The sequence below is a fragment of the Sycon ciliatum genome, chromosome 1, assembly GCF_964019385.1.
Source record: "Sycon ciliatum chromosome 1, ocSycCili1.1, whole genome shotgun sequence".
Lineage (NCBI taxonomy): Eukaryota > Metazoa > Porifera > Calcarea > Leucosolenida > Sycettidae > Sycon > Sycon ciliatum.
The window spans coordinates 24,958,975-24,973,241 of record NC_088643.1 but is presented as its reverse complement, the minus strand read 5'-3'; the positions used below and the strand labels follow the sequence as shown (position 1 = coordinate 24,973,241).

Sequence of the window (14,267 nt, the reverse complement as noted above, 5' to 3'; positions counted from 1 at the left end):
TTGTAGGAGATGCCGTTACCTGATGAGCTTGTGAGTATACTTTGTGACGGATCAGCTGTCAGCAGCATCAAGCCGATTCTCTCAACACGGCTACGTTCCTTGACGGTCATATGCCTGGCCAGCCACACGAGGCTTGACAAGCCAGACCCGGTGAAGAAAACCAATGGAGTGTCATTGTTCTCCGGCTGGCGAATGTAGCGCAGAGCTGACTCAAGTGAAACAATATCCTGCTCAGCTATGACCGTGCCTGCACTAGTGTCAAGTGATACATCCTTGGCAGCAGCATTTGTATCCTCCAAACAGGTGGATGATGTAGCGTTCTGGAATATCTGTCGTTGCTTTTCAAAAGGGGCATGCCTGTACTGGCTGGTGAGCGTTTCCACCTCCTGGGCAGTTCTTGGCAGGCCAGTTGTGCTATCTGAGAACAGCCAGTCCAGGTGATAGAACCCACATGCTATTGCCGAACGTCGTTGGCGAGTTCCCACTCCTGTCCAGCATGCCAAGCCCAGATGGTCCAGCTGCTGCGTCCACTTCTGTACGCTTGCGCGCGTGGCAGAGAGCGAGTCGTTGGCACTGGCTAAGTCCTGCTCCCATCTCTGCTCGGCAATGTGCTCTTTAATTTCCTCCACAGTCACGTCTCTGTAGCTGATTCGAAAGCGCCCGCTGCGGAGCGGCAGCGCAGCACAGGGAATCGTGTAGCCTCCGAGCTTGCCGATTTTTGGGTCAAATGCGGCGCGACAAAGCTGCGGGTTGAATGGCCGCACATCCTGCAAAACGAATGGTTTGTGCTTGGCATGCTTCATGCACTGCCCAATGGCCAGTGCCGTGATTGGACAATCGCAGTCACTACTCGTGAATATTGAAACCAGTATGCTGTTGAGAACGTTCGCATCCACGCACTCCTCACCATCCAGCAGCCTATTGCGCTCGGTCAAGAATTTCTCTCCGTTTGGCGGACCTGACAGGTAAACCCCTGGTGTGCATGTTGCTCCACACTGGACTTGCGTCTGACTTTTCACGGGTATTGTTGCGCCCCCTCTGTTCTCGAACACTACTTGTTTATCCCAAGGCAAGGCTAGCCGAGCTGAGCTGACTACCAACGCCGCGAATGCATCCAAATTGAACAGCGGGGAGCGACGGCCCCTGTTGAGCCCGTGCCATAGCGCCTGGTGCTGCCTCCCCAGCGATCGGACAGAGAACGGCTGAGATTTCAGATTCCCAATGCGTTGCTTCTGCTTTTTCCTAATTGGTGTCCTGCGCACGTTCTTGCGAGACTTCATTATCCTAAACTGAGAAATCAGCGCTAACTACGCGTCGTGACCTCGCTCAGTCATCTAAATTCTTGTTACACTTTTTAGAGTATAGTCTTGTTTGGAGAAATTTAATTTTAGAAAAGCGATCTAATCCTGATCCTGTCATGTCAGCTTTCCACGGTTATTTAGAAGTCATACTGATGTCAGCTCAGTGCGCAGTGATGATGGATGACAGATTCAGAAAAAATTATAAATGCATGGCGCATGGCAGCGATCAAAAAACTAACGACAAGTCTACAATTAGCTAATGTCATAGGCACTTCACCCCATTTTTTGAAATCGGGTTTTTTCCAGGTTTATCATCAGTAATCAATGGTGGTGGGTATCACAAGGTCACACAGAAAATTTTATTGAAATCCACAGTGATACGACTCAGATATGAAGGGTTGAAGATAGGCAGTTGCATAAGGCGAAATCAATACAATTTGTGGCACCAACAGCATCTCTGAAGTATTATCAGTGGATATAGTCACAAAACATCAGAGTGTTTTTTTCAAGCACACATCACTCACTTACACCAACAACCATGTATGGATCGAAACAATACAGATCAAAGTTCAGAATAGTCAAGAATACGGCAATTGTGACCGCAATCACTATAGCAACTCCATAGCAACCCATAGCAACGCCATAGTAACCCATAGTAACAGCTTCAGTTTGCTGTGAAATGAACTGATAACGACATACTGGCAGGCTCCTGCGGGTACTAAAGAGTAAGAGCTATAAAGACATTCTTCTGGCACAAAAACAACAGAGAACTTCCACGTTGTACGCCGTACACAGCAAAGTGGAGGGTAAGTATGCGCGCGCGCGCGCGCGCGCGAATTACTGCACAGGACATTCGTGCCCACAGTCATGCCACTTCAAGTGATTCCAAGTTGGCAAGAAGTTCCTCAGGACCGCTGTTGGTAGCTTCTTTCCATCGGGTGTGATATCTGCCTCCCTCTCCTTCAACTGCGCCATGCAGCAGTCATGAATTGCCTGCTGGTGAGCTTTGAAATTTCGGTGAAGCGTGCCTGGCTGCGTATATCAAAGCATCGCCTCATCGGAGGGTTTCTTCGGCAGCCACTGTGCCTTTTGATTGTTCGTAAACATCAGTAGGCCTTCCAGCGCAACCGTGTCAAAATTTGGCTCTCAGTACGCTTTGAGAATTCGCCCAGGTAGGACGACGCATCGTCGTTCTCCTCCGCCTAAAGCGCATACTTCTCAGTGCCTACGTCCATAATGTCTCCTTGCGCAGCGATGCGCAAACCCTGGTAAACAAGAACTCTACTGTTTCCGAATGGAAAGACGACGCTGAAGACGATAAGCAACGTTTCAAACGCGAGCAAACAACAGTTCTTTGTGAAAAAACACTTTGCTGGAAGTGTACGTGATCTACAACTCGCAAAAATGTACGCACTATGACGTATGCGGGATCTACCGAAAGCTGAACGTCAGAGCAACACGATGCGCCCAACTATCAGCCCGTACAACGAAGCATAGCGCGTACCTGTGCAGTTTTGCGCATGCACTTGACTGGTGCCACGCAAGTACGCACTCTCACCTTAGCAAATTTTGACAGGTCCTGTCACGTGACTGAAGTGCCTACTAATGATTATGTTACGTTACTTTCAAAGCTTTCTACATCGCGATTTCAGGCATGATAAAATAAATAAAATTTCACGGTTCGCGTGAGACTCGGCTGTAAAGCCGAGTTTTCGCATCCGCCGTGGGAACGCCACCACCTCACGCTCTACTGGCTCTAGCTCTAGGATCAAAGGCGCAGATGCAGCGCCTAAACGGTGGGAGGTGAGTAGATGATAGATCAGACCCACCACCAAGTTAGTGGTCAAAGACCGAAATCATGATTGAGAAACAGAGGGTACCAGGTTCAAGTCCTCGCGGCTTGGAAGCGGAAGGAATTTTTCCAGCCGTGCTGCGACCCACAGGCATGATAGCATACCGTATTATCTCTAAAACATGGACCGTGTATAAGCACGGTCCTTTATTTTTTCAATGTACCCCCGCCCCGTGCATGGTATTAATGGAGACGTTCCTTTATGGAGACTGTTCCATTATTATTTCATCCTCATTTCATAGGCATGTTGCCATGGCCAAATTCATGTCAGACACACACATTTCAGGGGTTTTTCGCCGGTACAGATGATGAATTATTTACACAGTGTGCTTATAATGGAGACTGAGCACTTTATTTTTGAATGCCGCCCCAAGGTGTTCTATTATTGGAGACTGTGCTTATATTAGAGATAATACGGTATGGTCATTATGGGCCAGCACCCAGTCTGTAGGTCTGGCAGTCATAATAATTATGTATAATTATAATACTAATACTGAGCCGCTCAGTGAGGCAAACAAATCAGCGCGTGCAGCGCTAGCTAAGGGCCGGGTTCCACTGCGACTCCGCGGCACTTGGCTGCATGCAGCGCGGTTCCACTGACACTCGTCATTCGCGGCACCGCGGTCGTGCTCCACACTTTTTGATGACGTTTCACCTGCCTGCGCGAAATCAAAAAAATCCTCGTGTTCTGGCCTGCGCAACGAATTAAAATTTGAATTTTAAAATTCTGGCGTACAAAACAATGCAAAGTACGGGAAACAGGTCGAGCCGCGACCGCGGCCCGCAGTTTTTGGTGAAGAATCGTAGCAAAAGCTCGCGGTGAGCCGCGGACTCGCTGCTCCAGCTCGAGCCGCGGTCACTATGGTAATGATGACGTTTCAAGCCGCGAAAGACGAGCAGCGGAGCCGCAGTGGAACCCGGCCCTAAGCAGGTGGATCTACTACACTACAGACTCACAAGAGTGCAGTGGCACAAAATCGAGATCGATGCACCGCCGGGGGAGGTTAGAGCCCCTACTGCCCTAGTAGGCCCCTACATCCTGACTTCAGGCTGTTCAGCGGTGTGTCTTTTTGTGAGTGGCCGGATTTATGGTATGAAAAATGGGTTTTCACAACTCCCCAGCTCTACAATGGCCCTTTATCAAACCACATCTCATGAGCTCCTTCAGCTGAATTCGTGCAGGTACACTAACAGCAGCAAGAGCGGCCGGGAGAAATTACGAGCATGGGGACTTGGTGGGCATGCCGCCACTCTGGCACAGCACCGCCACAGGCCATGCCGAACTCATGCTCATCATCATATTTTAAAGGTATTATCAGAGTAATACATGATGTGGCTCATTCAGATTCCACGGAAGCCAACACCATAAAATAGAATCGGAAGGACGGACAGGCAAGGCTGTGGACAAATTAAGAGTAACGGTAAAGTCTATCCCTATATTGAGACGTCTTACCAGTGGAGCAGAAAAATTCACTCTTTGTCTGGGCCAAGCCAGCAAGGATGTAACGTCTGCCGGTCTCATCGCAGTGCATGTACCAAGGACATGTCCAAGGTCTGGGAGCACTGGCAGCTTGAGCCAATGTGAACAAACAATAAGACGGAGAGCAAGTAGACATGGAGAAAAATATATTTGACCACCGGAGGCTTTCGGGCACAGAAGATGGTCAGTGGAACCCATGTCAGAACCAAAACACCAACAGAAACAAGAAATTGCGCAAGATGCAATCCTGATATTTGAATTGGTGCAGTTGGTAATCAAAGTACACGATGTTGAAGACTCTGCCGAAAGCAATCATGCCTGAACATGGAGTGCACTGGTGCGAGGCATTCCACCACACATGATCATGATAACGACTCGGCTTCAGAGCTTTCCTTAGAAGGCGACAATGAAAGGTTCGGCCCGAGCTTTGTGTCTAGGTGTGCACATGTTGACACAAGCAGCAGCTCTCTGGCAGTCGGACGGCCTGGCGTGTGCTGCCAGCACTTTTCCATGAGCACAAGCAATGGCTGGAGTTCCTAATGAAGGAAAAGGTTGGACACAAGGGCATGCACAGATGCAAATGCATGTGACATAGCAATCCAACCCAACACACATGCGTGCGCGTGCATACACACACGCACACGCCCGCACGCACACAAACACACATACAGAAGGAGAAGAAGAGAGAGAGATTGAGAGACAGACAGACGGAATGACAGAAAGACAGAGAGAGAGAGAGAGAGAAAGAGAGACGGGGAGAGAGAGAGAAAGAGAGAGAGAGAGAGAAAGAAAGAGGAAGGAAGAGAGAGAGAAAAAGAGAGACAGAGAGAGAGAGAGAGAGAGAGAGAGAGAGAGAGAGAGAGATAGAGAGAGAGAGAGAGAGAGAGAGAGAGAGAGAGAGAGAGAGAGAGAGAGAGAGAGAGAGAGAGAGAGAGAGTATACTCTGTACTGTAGGTTCAGAATGAAAACACATTCCTATGTCCAACTTGTACAACTTGCAAAAGTTCAAGAGCCGCCGTGCCAGATTCTCTGCTACTAGTATATGTATTTTGATTCAAGCTGGGTCAGAAATATTCCAGATAATAAAAAGAAAAGAAAAGCAGCTAATGCCAATCAGCGTACAATGGAACTCACCGGGTACAATGTCCAATGGGCAAATATCTCAGGATATGTATGGCGATCAAGCAGACATATCTGCATGTCCTGGAGAGTTGGGCTCGGCGGAACTTCTCTCCAATAGGGCTTTCGCATTCTACAGTCTGACCAAACTAACAATGAGGAAAGGATAGAAACCCATGAAACACACAACAAGAGTGACCTTCCTTTAGTATGCCCAATCACAAACACGTTCTTCTGTCCTTGAATGCTGCTAGAAAGGACACCGATTTCTTTTGCTTTGTCCAGAAGACTCAGAACATATAGTGACACACTGTAGCTAGGCGCCATTCAAACATAACCTGAAAATACAGCTTTCACTCTCGGAGCACTAAAAAAGAATACATTCACCTGAAGACAACTCAGGGTTGGCATAACCCTTCAACTCACCACTCAGCTCCAGTGCCCCTCCATCACATTGTTCCCAACCAAGAGCCGATGTGAGCAGCTCCCACATTACCAGTGAGGCGGCATACATGTCTGCTCCCAGCAATTCGCTGAAGCGCTGGCATTCGAATGTTTCCATTCCATGGCCGACCGACCTCAGCTGTTCTGGGGCAATGTAGCGTGGCGTTCCAACTATTCGACGGACAACACAGTGGTGCTTTCCTCGGATTGACGCAGAGTACTACAGACACACAGGACATCCAAAAAGAAAAGAAAATTGCCAAGCAGATCAAAGGCCATGCTTTTGCTAAGGTTTCCATTTCCATTTTCTTCAACATGCAATATTCCATTTACAAGTCGTAAATTTCAGCACCAAGTGTCGTGGCTGGCTGATCGTTCCTACGTGTTAGTTATTCCAAGCCCGTTGGCACATATTTCTTAACGGGCTATAGTGCTGTGACACCTGTAAACATCCACCTCATTCATTGTTTCCCGAAATTGAATTTGTATCTTGTCTGAAGCTTGAATTGCTGTGCTTGCATCACAACTTTAGATGCATTATCACTTAGAACTTCATCACAGACTCTGTACCGACGCAATGGCCAGCATAATCAATGTGTGCTTGTTTGGTGGATGGGGTGTTCTTTCATTCAAATTTTATTGTAGGATTCTCCAAAAGTGAATGGAAACTAGGTGTACGAGTAGGTCATGAAACAACAAAACTCTTCCTTCCCAACATAATGTCACACAAGGATGGCTCAGTGAGTGCGCTCGATTATGCCCGCGAATCGTTTCACGAATCGATTCACGAATAGATTCATGAATCGATTCGCGCTATTCACATCACCCCATGTGAATAGGGTGAATGGATTCCGAATCGATTCCAGTGCTCATGACGTGAAAATAGAACGACTTGAATGCATGCGAATGGATTCATGAATCGATTCAAGTGTATAATCGAACGCAGCCAGTGTTCACACTTTGTCCAATGCTGTGAAATGCATGCACATTTCGCCACCTGGTGGTCCTTGGTAAAAGGCAGGTATAATGCCATCACACCACGTTTGCCACTGCACACCCCGCTGTACTGGACATCAGCACGGCCATGCACTTACCATAGCATCTGTCATCGCCGTACCAAAGTCGATCAAGCAAGCGGAGTAGTCGTCCTTGACAAGGATGTTGGTGGACTTAATATCCCGATGGGCTATCCGGTACGCCATTCCCGATACTTCCTGACCAGCTTGTAAGAAGTCCAGAGCTGATGCAATACCATGAATAACATTGGTGACCTGCAACAATGTGAAGTTTTGCGCCTGGAATGTGCACATCGCAGACAAGCCAGGTATGCAGCAAGGATGGGTCTGCCGAAGATGAGAGCTATGCTGTAGTACTTATTCCTTGCACTGAGTATCATGAGCACATATGCTAATGCATGCAGCATGTTTCATTAACAACAAAAAATGGATCAAGAAGTGAGAAGGTGAAGAGCTGCACATGGACAGAACACCTCTAAACAACACACGGGAAGGTACAGTGCAGGCAGCAAGTATTTGGCATAGGTTACAGTGGCATAGGTTACAGTGGCATAGGTTACAGTGGCATAGGTTACAGTGGCATAGGTCACAGTGGCATAGGTCACAGTGGCATAGGTCACAGTGGCATAGGTTACAGTGGCATAGGTTACAGTGGCATAGGTTACAGTGGCATAGGTTACAGTGGCATAGGTTACAGTGGCATAGGTTACAGTGGCATAGGTTACAGTGGCATAGGTTACAGTGGCATAGGTTACAGTGGCATAGGTTACAGTGGCATAGGTTACAGTGGCATAGGTTACAGTGGCATAGGTTACAGTGGCATAGGTTACAGTGGCATAGGTTACAGTGGCATAGGTTACAGTGGCATAGGTAACAGTGGCATAGGTTACAGTGGCATAGGTTACAGTGGCATAGGTTACAGTGGCATAGGTTACAGTGGCATAGGTTACAGTGGCATAGGTTACAGTGGCATAGGTTACAGTGGCATAGGTTACAGTGGCATAGGTTACAGTGGCATAGGTTACCGTGGCATAGGTTACAGTGGCATAGGTTACAGTGGCATAGGTTACAGTGGCATAGGTTACAGTGGCATAGGTTACAGTGGCATAGGTTACAGTGGCATAGGTTACCGTGGCATAGGTTACAGTGGCATAGGTTACAGTGGCATAGGTTACAGTGGCATAGGTTACAGTGGCATAGGTTACAGTGGCATAGGTTACAGTGGCATAGGTTACAGTGGCATAGGTTACAGTGGCATAGGTTACAGTGGCATAGGTTACAGTGGCATAGGTTACAGTGGCATAGGTTACAGTGGCATAGGTTACAGTGGCATAGGTTACAGTGGCATAGGTTACAGTGGCATAGGTTACAGTGGCATAGGTTACAGTGGCATAGGTTACAGTGGCATGAGCTCCCTAACATAATAACTATTGTGTGTTTCCTGACATGATTGCGACCTTCACAGAAGCATCAGCAATGATCCAAGGTGGAATGCGTATCCATGATTCCAAGAGCACATAACCCGGCCCCTCCCCCAGAGTGTGCAACGCCTGATCCAGTTCTGGATAGGGTATTGGTCGAGCGTAATCGGATCTTTGCGTCATAATACCGTACAGATTTGATTCCGGGCATGCCCCGGCCACGAGCAGGACATCACAACCCAGTAGCACCCGTACAGCTTGTGCATTCCAGCGCGACTTTTCTTCACCACAAATACCCCAGACCCATTGACTCTCAACTCAAAAACAAAGATGCCCTGCCTTGCACGGGTGTGGAGTGGACACATGACAGAAATTGTACCACGACACCTTCAACAAAAGTCCGTGCGCGTTTGGAAGCATATACTGTTAGGAGTGCATGTCGGATATAATGTTGTTTTTTCCCCTTATATTGAGCTGGCTTAAAGTGCGGAATTTTCATTGTAACACCGACTAATTGCGATGGGTAACAGCAATTTCAACAGTAAAACTATTCCAACAGTACAACTATTTCAACAGTAAAACTATTCCAGTTTTGAAACAGGTATATCACTGTTATACTCAGGATATGCTGGCGGCCATTTTCAGGCTATGCTGGCGGCCATTTTCAGGATATGCTGCTGGCCATTCTCAGGATATGCTGGCGGCCATTTTCAGGATATGCTGGCGGCCATTTTCAGCCGCATAGCCAGCAATCGCATGTCATCAGGTACATGGAAAATCACACCTTGGACGGGTGTGGTTTTTGGCCTGGGCCAAGCACAAGGAGAAACCTTCTGCCGAAAATAGTGGTGAATTGAATATACCGAATATTCGTTCGGTTTGTCAGATTCGAACGAATATTTCTCATGGCGAATATTCGTTAACCCGCTATGCAGAGTTTACCGGGCGACTTCAAACTTCCGTAACTTCGCGAATACTTGACCGAATCACTTCATCGATAGGTCTATCGGCATTAGAAAACTCTCAGCTGTCGTCTCGAAGCAACCCGAACGCGATCCGAGGTCCTGGAATGGAGTTTTGGCGGTCGAACGAAAATAACGTCTCAAGCTGGGTTTTTTAGCGTGTAACATGCACTTCAGCTGGGGATTTTGTGAAAATTGACCTAGAAATGATGGAAAATATGCGCCTTCATTTGTCATGCCTAATAATAGTGACAATATCCAATAAAATGACTGAGAGGAGGGCGTGTGATGTCATCTGTGTTAACGAAAGAATACTCATTCGTTCGTTCGTTAAGCCAAAATTCGGCTACTGGGTTTTGATATTCGTTTCACCACTAGCCGAAAAAACTGAAGAAAATGGTTGTTGTTGGATCCTTTGATATAATCTTTGTAGCTAGTCAAAGTTAGTTGCTGTTTGGAGCAGAAACACTGAAATTGACTATTTACTGCATGACTGTACTGGATGCTGCTCTGCAGCCCTTGGTGAACATTACCTGCGCTTGTGAAGCAGCTGAAAAGGACCACTAGTATGTCTTGTTCCCGTTTTGAAAGTGGACAGACGACTTTCGTGCCTTAAAAAAGGAGTAGAGAGCGACAAAGGTACGTCTGTAGCTGATTTTTGAGTGCTCCTCGTACATTTTGATGGTAATATAAAATTCTCGGACCAAAGTCAGTGCGGCGGTGGGCGTACAGTTTTCTTGTGGATTTTTTAGTTGTTTTGTCTCGTACCTATGTCAGTATCGTGATGGTGAAATGGAGAGGATGATTCTCTTCCTCTAGGCTTCATTCGGCCGACTTTGCTTCGTCGTCGTTGAAAAGTGATGCTGAAAAAAGGTCGATTCGCAAAAATGTGTTGATTTTCAATGTACGCGATGACATGCGATTTCTGGCTATGCGTAACGTGTGTTTTTCAACACCATAACCATACGAGAACCATTACTGTACGACGGAGACAACAGCAGTGTGACACCTGACTATGCGTAACGTGTGTTTTTCAACACCATAACCATACGAGAACCATTACTGTACCACGGAGACAACAGGAGTGTGACACCTGGCTATGCGTAACGTGTGTTTTTCAACACCATAACCATACGAGAACCATTACTGTACCACGGAGACAACAGCAGTGTGACACCTGGCTATGTGTAACGTGTGTTTTTCAACACCATAACCATACGAGAACCATTACTGTACCACGGAGACAACAGCACTGTGACACCTGGCTATGTGACAACAGCCCAGTATGGTGGTGCGTGAGTTCAAGGAGTGAATGCCCCAGGGGCCTCTCGCGGGACTACTTGCAGTACTGTGTCGGAGCGCAGAACTGTCACCCTTATTTTTATTTATTTTATTTATTTCACTCAACTCGTGGTTCATGACCAATTGGCACGCAAAGTGCGAGAGAGGGGTGATAGCCAACCACGGCAAGAAAAGAAAAGAAAGGAATATAGAAAAAGAGAAGAAAGAGGGATAGACAAGAATCCAGCAATGAGATCCTATCGTACTACATTATGCGATCGGAGTGCATTTTTAAAGCTGGAAAGACATTTTGATGTCTTAACATGCTGGGGAAGTTGCAGCCAAAGGCTGTAGGACAAAAACAGAGGAGAGTTGGTAAATGCGGCTGAATTAGCACAGGGAAGTGAGAGACTATTACGAGTGGACCGGGACAGAGAAAACCAATTGAATACGGAGAGATGAATGGGAATTTTACCTAGGCGAATTCTGTGGATCAAAACGCAAAGCTGCTGTTTGCGATTATCTTGCAGTGGTTGAGTATTGCTGATACAATAGAGCTCAAGACTAGGAAATAAACGCTGCTTGTTAAACAATATTTTAAGAAGAGATTTATGTTGGATTTCAAGTTTGTTCACAAGATGTTGACTTAGACTACACCAAGACTGACATGCATACTGGAAAATAGGTAATAGATACGAGCGATAAAACATAGAACGGCATGTATTTGGCAAATGAGAACGATGAGGATATAGTATGCCGAGAACACTACTAGTTTTCTTGCAAATATAGTCTACATGAGGAGCCCATGTTAGACAGTCGTCAATAATTATACCAAGGTGCTTATGTTCATGGACAATTTCTATGGTCGATGAGGTGCCAGGACATGATAAAGACACATTGCAGAACTGATCACTAGCACCGCTACAGAAGAACATCACTTTGGTCTTACTAGTGTTCGGTCTCAGCTTCCAAGTCGACATCCAAGAAATGGTGGAGTTTATCTTTTTCTGGAGGTCATTGACTAGCAATTGCTTGCAACTACTTGAAGTGGAAACTGTGGTGTCATCGGCGAACAGTGAAACATTAGGGACAGACATCGGTAGATCATTGACGTAGACTAAAAAGAATAGTGGCCCCAGGATTGACCCCTGTGGCACACCAGAATTAATTGCCTGGGGAGACGAGAGGGTGTTGCCGACGCGTACAGCCTGTAGCCTGTCAGTTAGGTAGCTTTCAAAGAAACAAAGCAGGTTGCCACCAATGCCATAGGCACCCAACTTGGCAATCAGGCCTCTATGCCAAACAGTGTCAAAGGCTTTCGCCAGGTCAAAGAAGCACATGCCAGTATGTTCTTTCAAATGTCGGGACTGCATGATGTTTTGGATCAGGTGGACTAGGTGCAGAGCTGTGGAGTCCCCTCGCCGGAAACCAGACTGCATGGTATGCAAGTACGGGGACAAGTGTCGATATAGCTGATCGTACACAATGCGCTCAAACAGCTTTGAAATACAGCACAGTAGGGAAATGGGTCTGTAGTTCGTTGCATCCGACCGGCAGCCTTTGCGCTTATAAATTGGGACCACTAATGCGTATTTCCATGCGGAGGGAAAGATTCCAGACGACAGAGAGATGTTAAAGAGCAGCGATAACGGATATGCTAGGCTGTCTTGGAGGTGTTTCAGGATTTCGTTTGGTATACCATCGTAACCAGGAGACTTCTTATTGGGGAGACTGCGTATGTATCTGGTTACAGTACGGGATGAAATCGTCAGCGATGTAAACGTTGACTCTACAGGTATTTGGTGGATAGGAGGAACTAACCATTCAGGTCTATCCTTAACGCAGAAGCTGGTAAACTGCTCATTCAGAGCATCCGCGATATCAAGAGGCGCAGTGGCGGAACTTTGGTCAGACCGTGTGATTGCTGTTGGACTAGAGCCCAATGACGATGCTGATTTACGAAGAGTTCTTATAAATGAGTGAAGTGATGGGCGCTGGCTGTCGGTGAGAGAAGTAGTAATGGACTGGATGTATTCTTTATGGGCTACACGTGATAACGTTTTTGCTATATTACGCTGACGTTTGTACTGCGTTGCATTGGACGGGGTAGGGTATTTTTTATAGATGCTGTAGAGGTCATGCTTTCTCTTAATGCCTGCCCTGAGCACTGGTGTCATCCATGGTGGATCCTGGCGTGAAGGGCGGCTTCGGTTTCTGGTGGTTGACTGGTGATCGCGGTGAGAAGAGCAGACTGAGAGAGACGATTCGAGGACAGACGAGAAGTTAGAAACGGCTGTATCAATATCAAGGCCGCATAAAAGGTCACTCCAGTGAGTTGCGGCAATTTCAGCATTGACGCCTTCCCATTGCGATTGAGTGAGCAAGTGATGGCTGAAGCGAGGCGGTGCAGTGTCAGATGTGGACTCTCGAGACTGTGCTATGTCTTTAGCTATGGAGAGCCTGCCGAGGACGATTAAGTGATCGGAGGCACCCAGGGGGCTCAGGGATTCAATGGATGTGAACCTCTCGGGAATGTTTGTGGCGACTAGGTCCAGGCAGCCACGGGGCCCATTGGATGTAAGATGGGTGGGGAACGTAACAAGTTGAGACAGTGCTATGGAGCGAAAAAGGTTACACAAGGCAGAGCCTGCAGCAGATGTTGAGTCGGAGGCACACCAGCTCTGGCAATGGGCATTAAAATCACCAGTTACAATGGTAGATGATGGAGCAGGTAGCTTAATGAGAGCAGTCCGCAGAGTATCTACAAAATATTGTAGGTCAGCAGCGGGCTGGTTAGGGGGTCTATACAAGCAGGCAAACGACAGTGGTTGGGATGAACCTATGGGAGTAGCTTCAATAGCAATTGCTTCAAAGTTCTGTTGCCGAAATGAGTGAATCTCTCTCACTTTGCTGAAGGCGGTAGTGAGCACCAGGTTGGCAACACCCCCATAGCCTCTGAAGGGGTCAGGGTTAGAGGGAGTTTGCGGTCGGTCACGGCGGAATACTGCATAGTTCGGCAAGTGTAAGGTATGGTTGGTGGTGAGCCAAGTTTCGGTGATGCAGATAATGTCAGGCTTCTTGGCATTACAAAGGATGGAGAGTTCACCGAGTTTGTTGTTTATTGAGCGTGCATTTATCACCGCAACAGACACGTGGGAAGAAGATTGAGTAGAATGGTTAGAGGAGCTGGAGTTAGGTTGGAAGGGCTGTGCAAAAACATTTAGTGTAGAGTCCAGGCTCGAGGAAACGGTTGAAGTAGTTGGAGGGTGTGGGTTGAAGGGGAGAGCGTTGGGATTTAGGATGCAAGTACTGCTCATTTACCTACACTGTCAGAGGAGAAGCGCCATTCGCGAACACGTACGGAGGCAGGCCAGAAATTATTTACAGTACA

The 14,267-nt window shown here is 47.2% G+C and overlaps 1 protein-coding gene across 2 annotated transcripts in view; it reads right to left on the bottom strand.

Moving 5' to 3' along the window:
• Positions 1 to 4,391: 4,391 nt before the first annotated feature.
• The window catches only part of LOC135806911 (activin receptor type-1-like), a 20,691-nt gene continuing 10,815 nt past the window's right edge, over positions 4,392 to 14,267 (bottom strand). For both annotated transcript variants that reach the window (XM_065321070.1, XM_065321069.1), the window contains 4 exons: positions 7,291 to 7,491; positions 6,179 to 6,416; positions 5,768 to 5,901; positions 4,392 to 5,169 (listed from right to left, as the gene is read on the bottom strand). In XM_065321070.1, the coding sequence (XP_065177142.1) occupies positions 4,996 to 5,169; positions 5,768 to 5,901; positions 6,179 to 6,416; positions 7,291 to 7,491 (747 nt within the window). In that variant the 3' untranslated portion in view covers positions 4,392 to 4,995. The remainder of the gene's footprint in view (positions 5,170 to 5,767; positions 5,902 to 6,178; positions 6,417 to 7,290; positions 7,492 to 14,267) is intronic.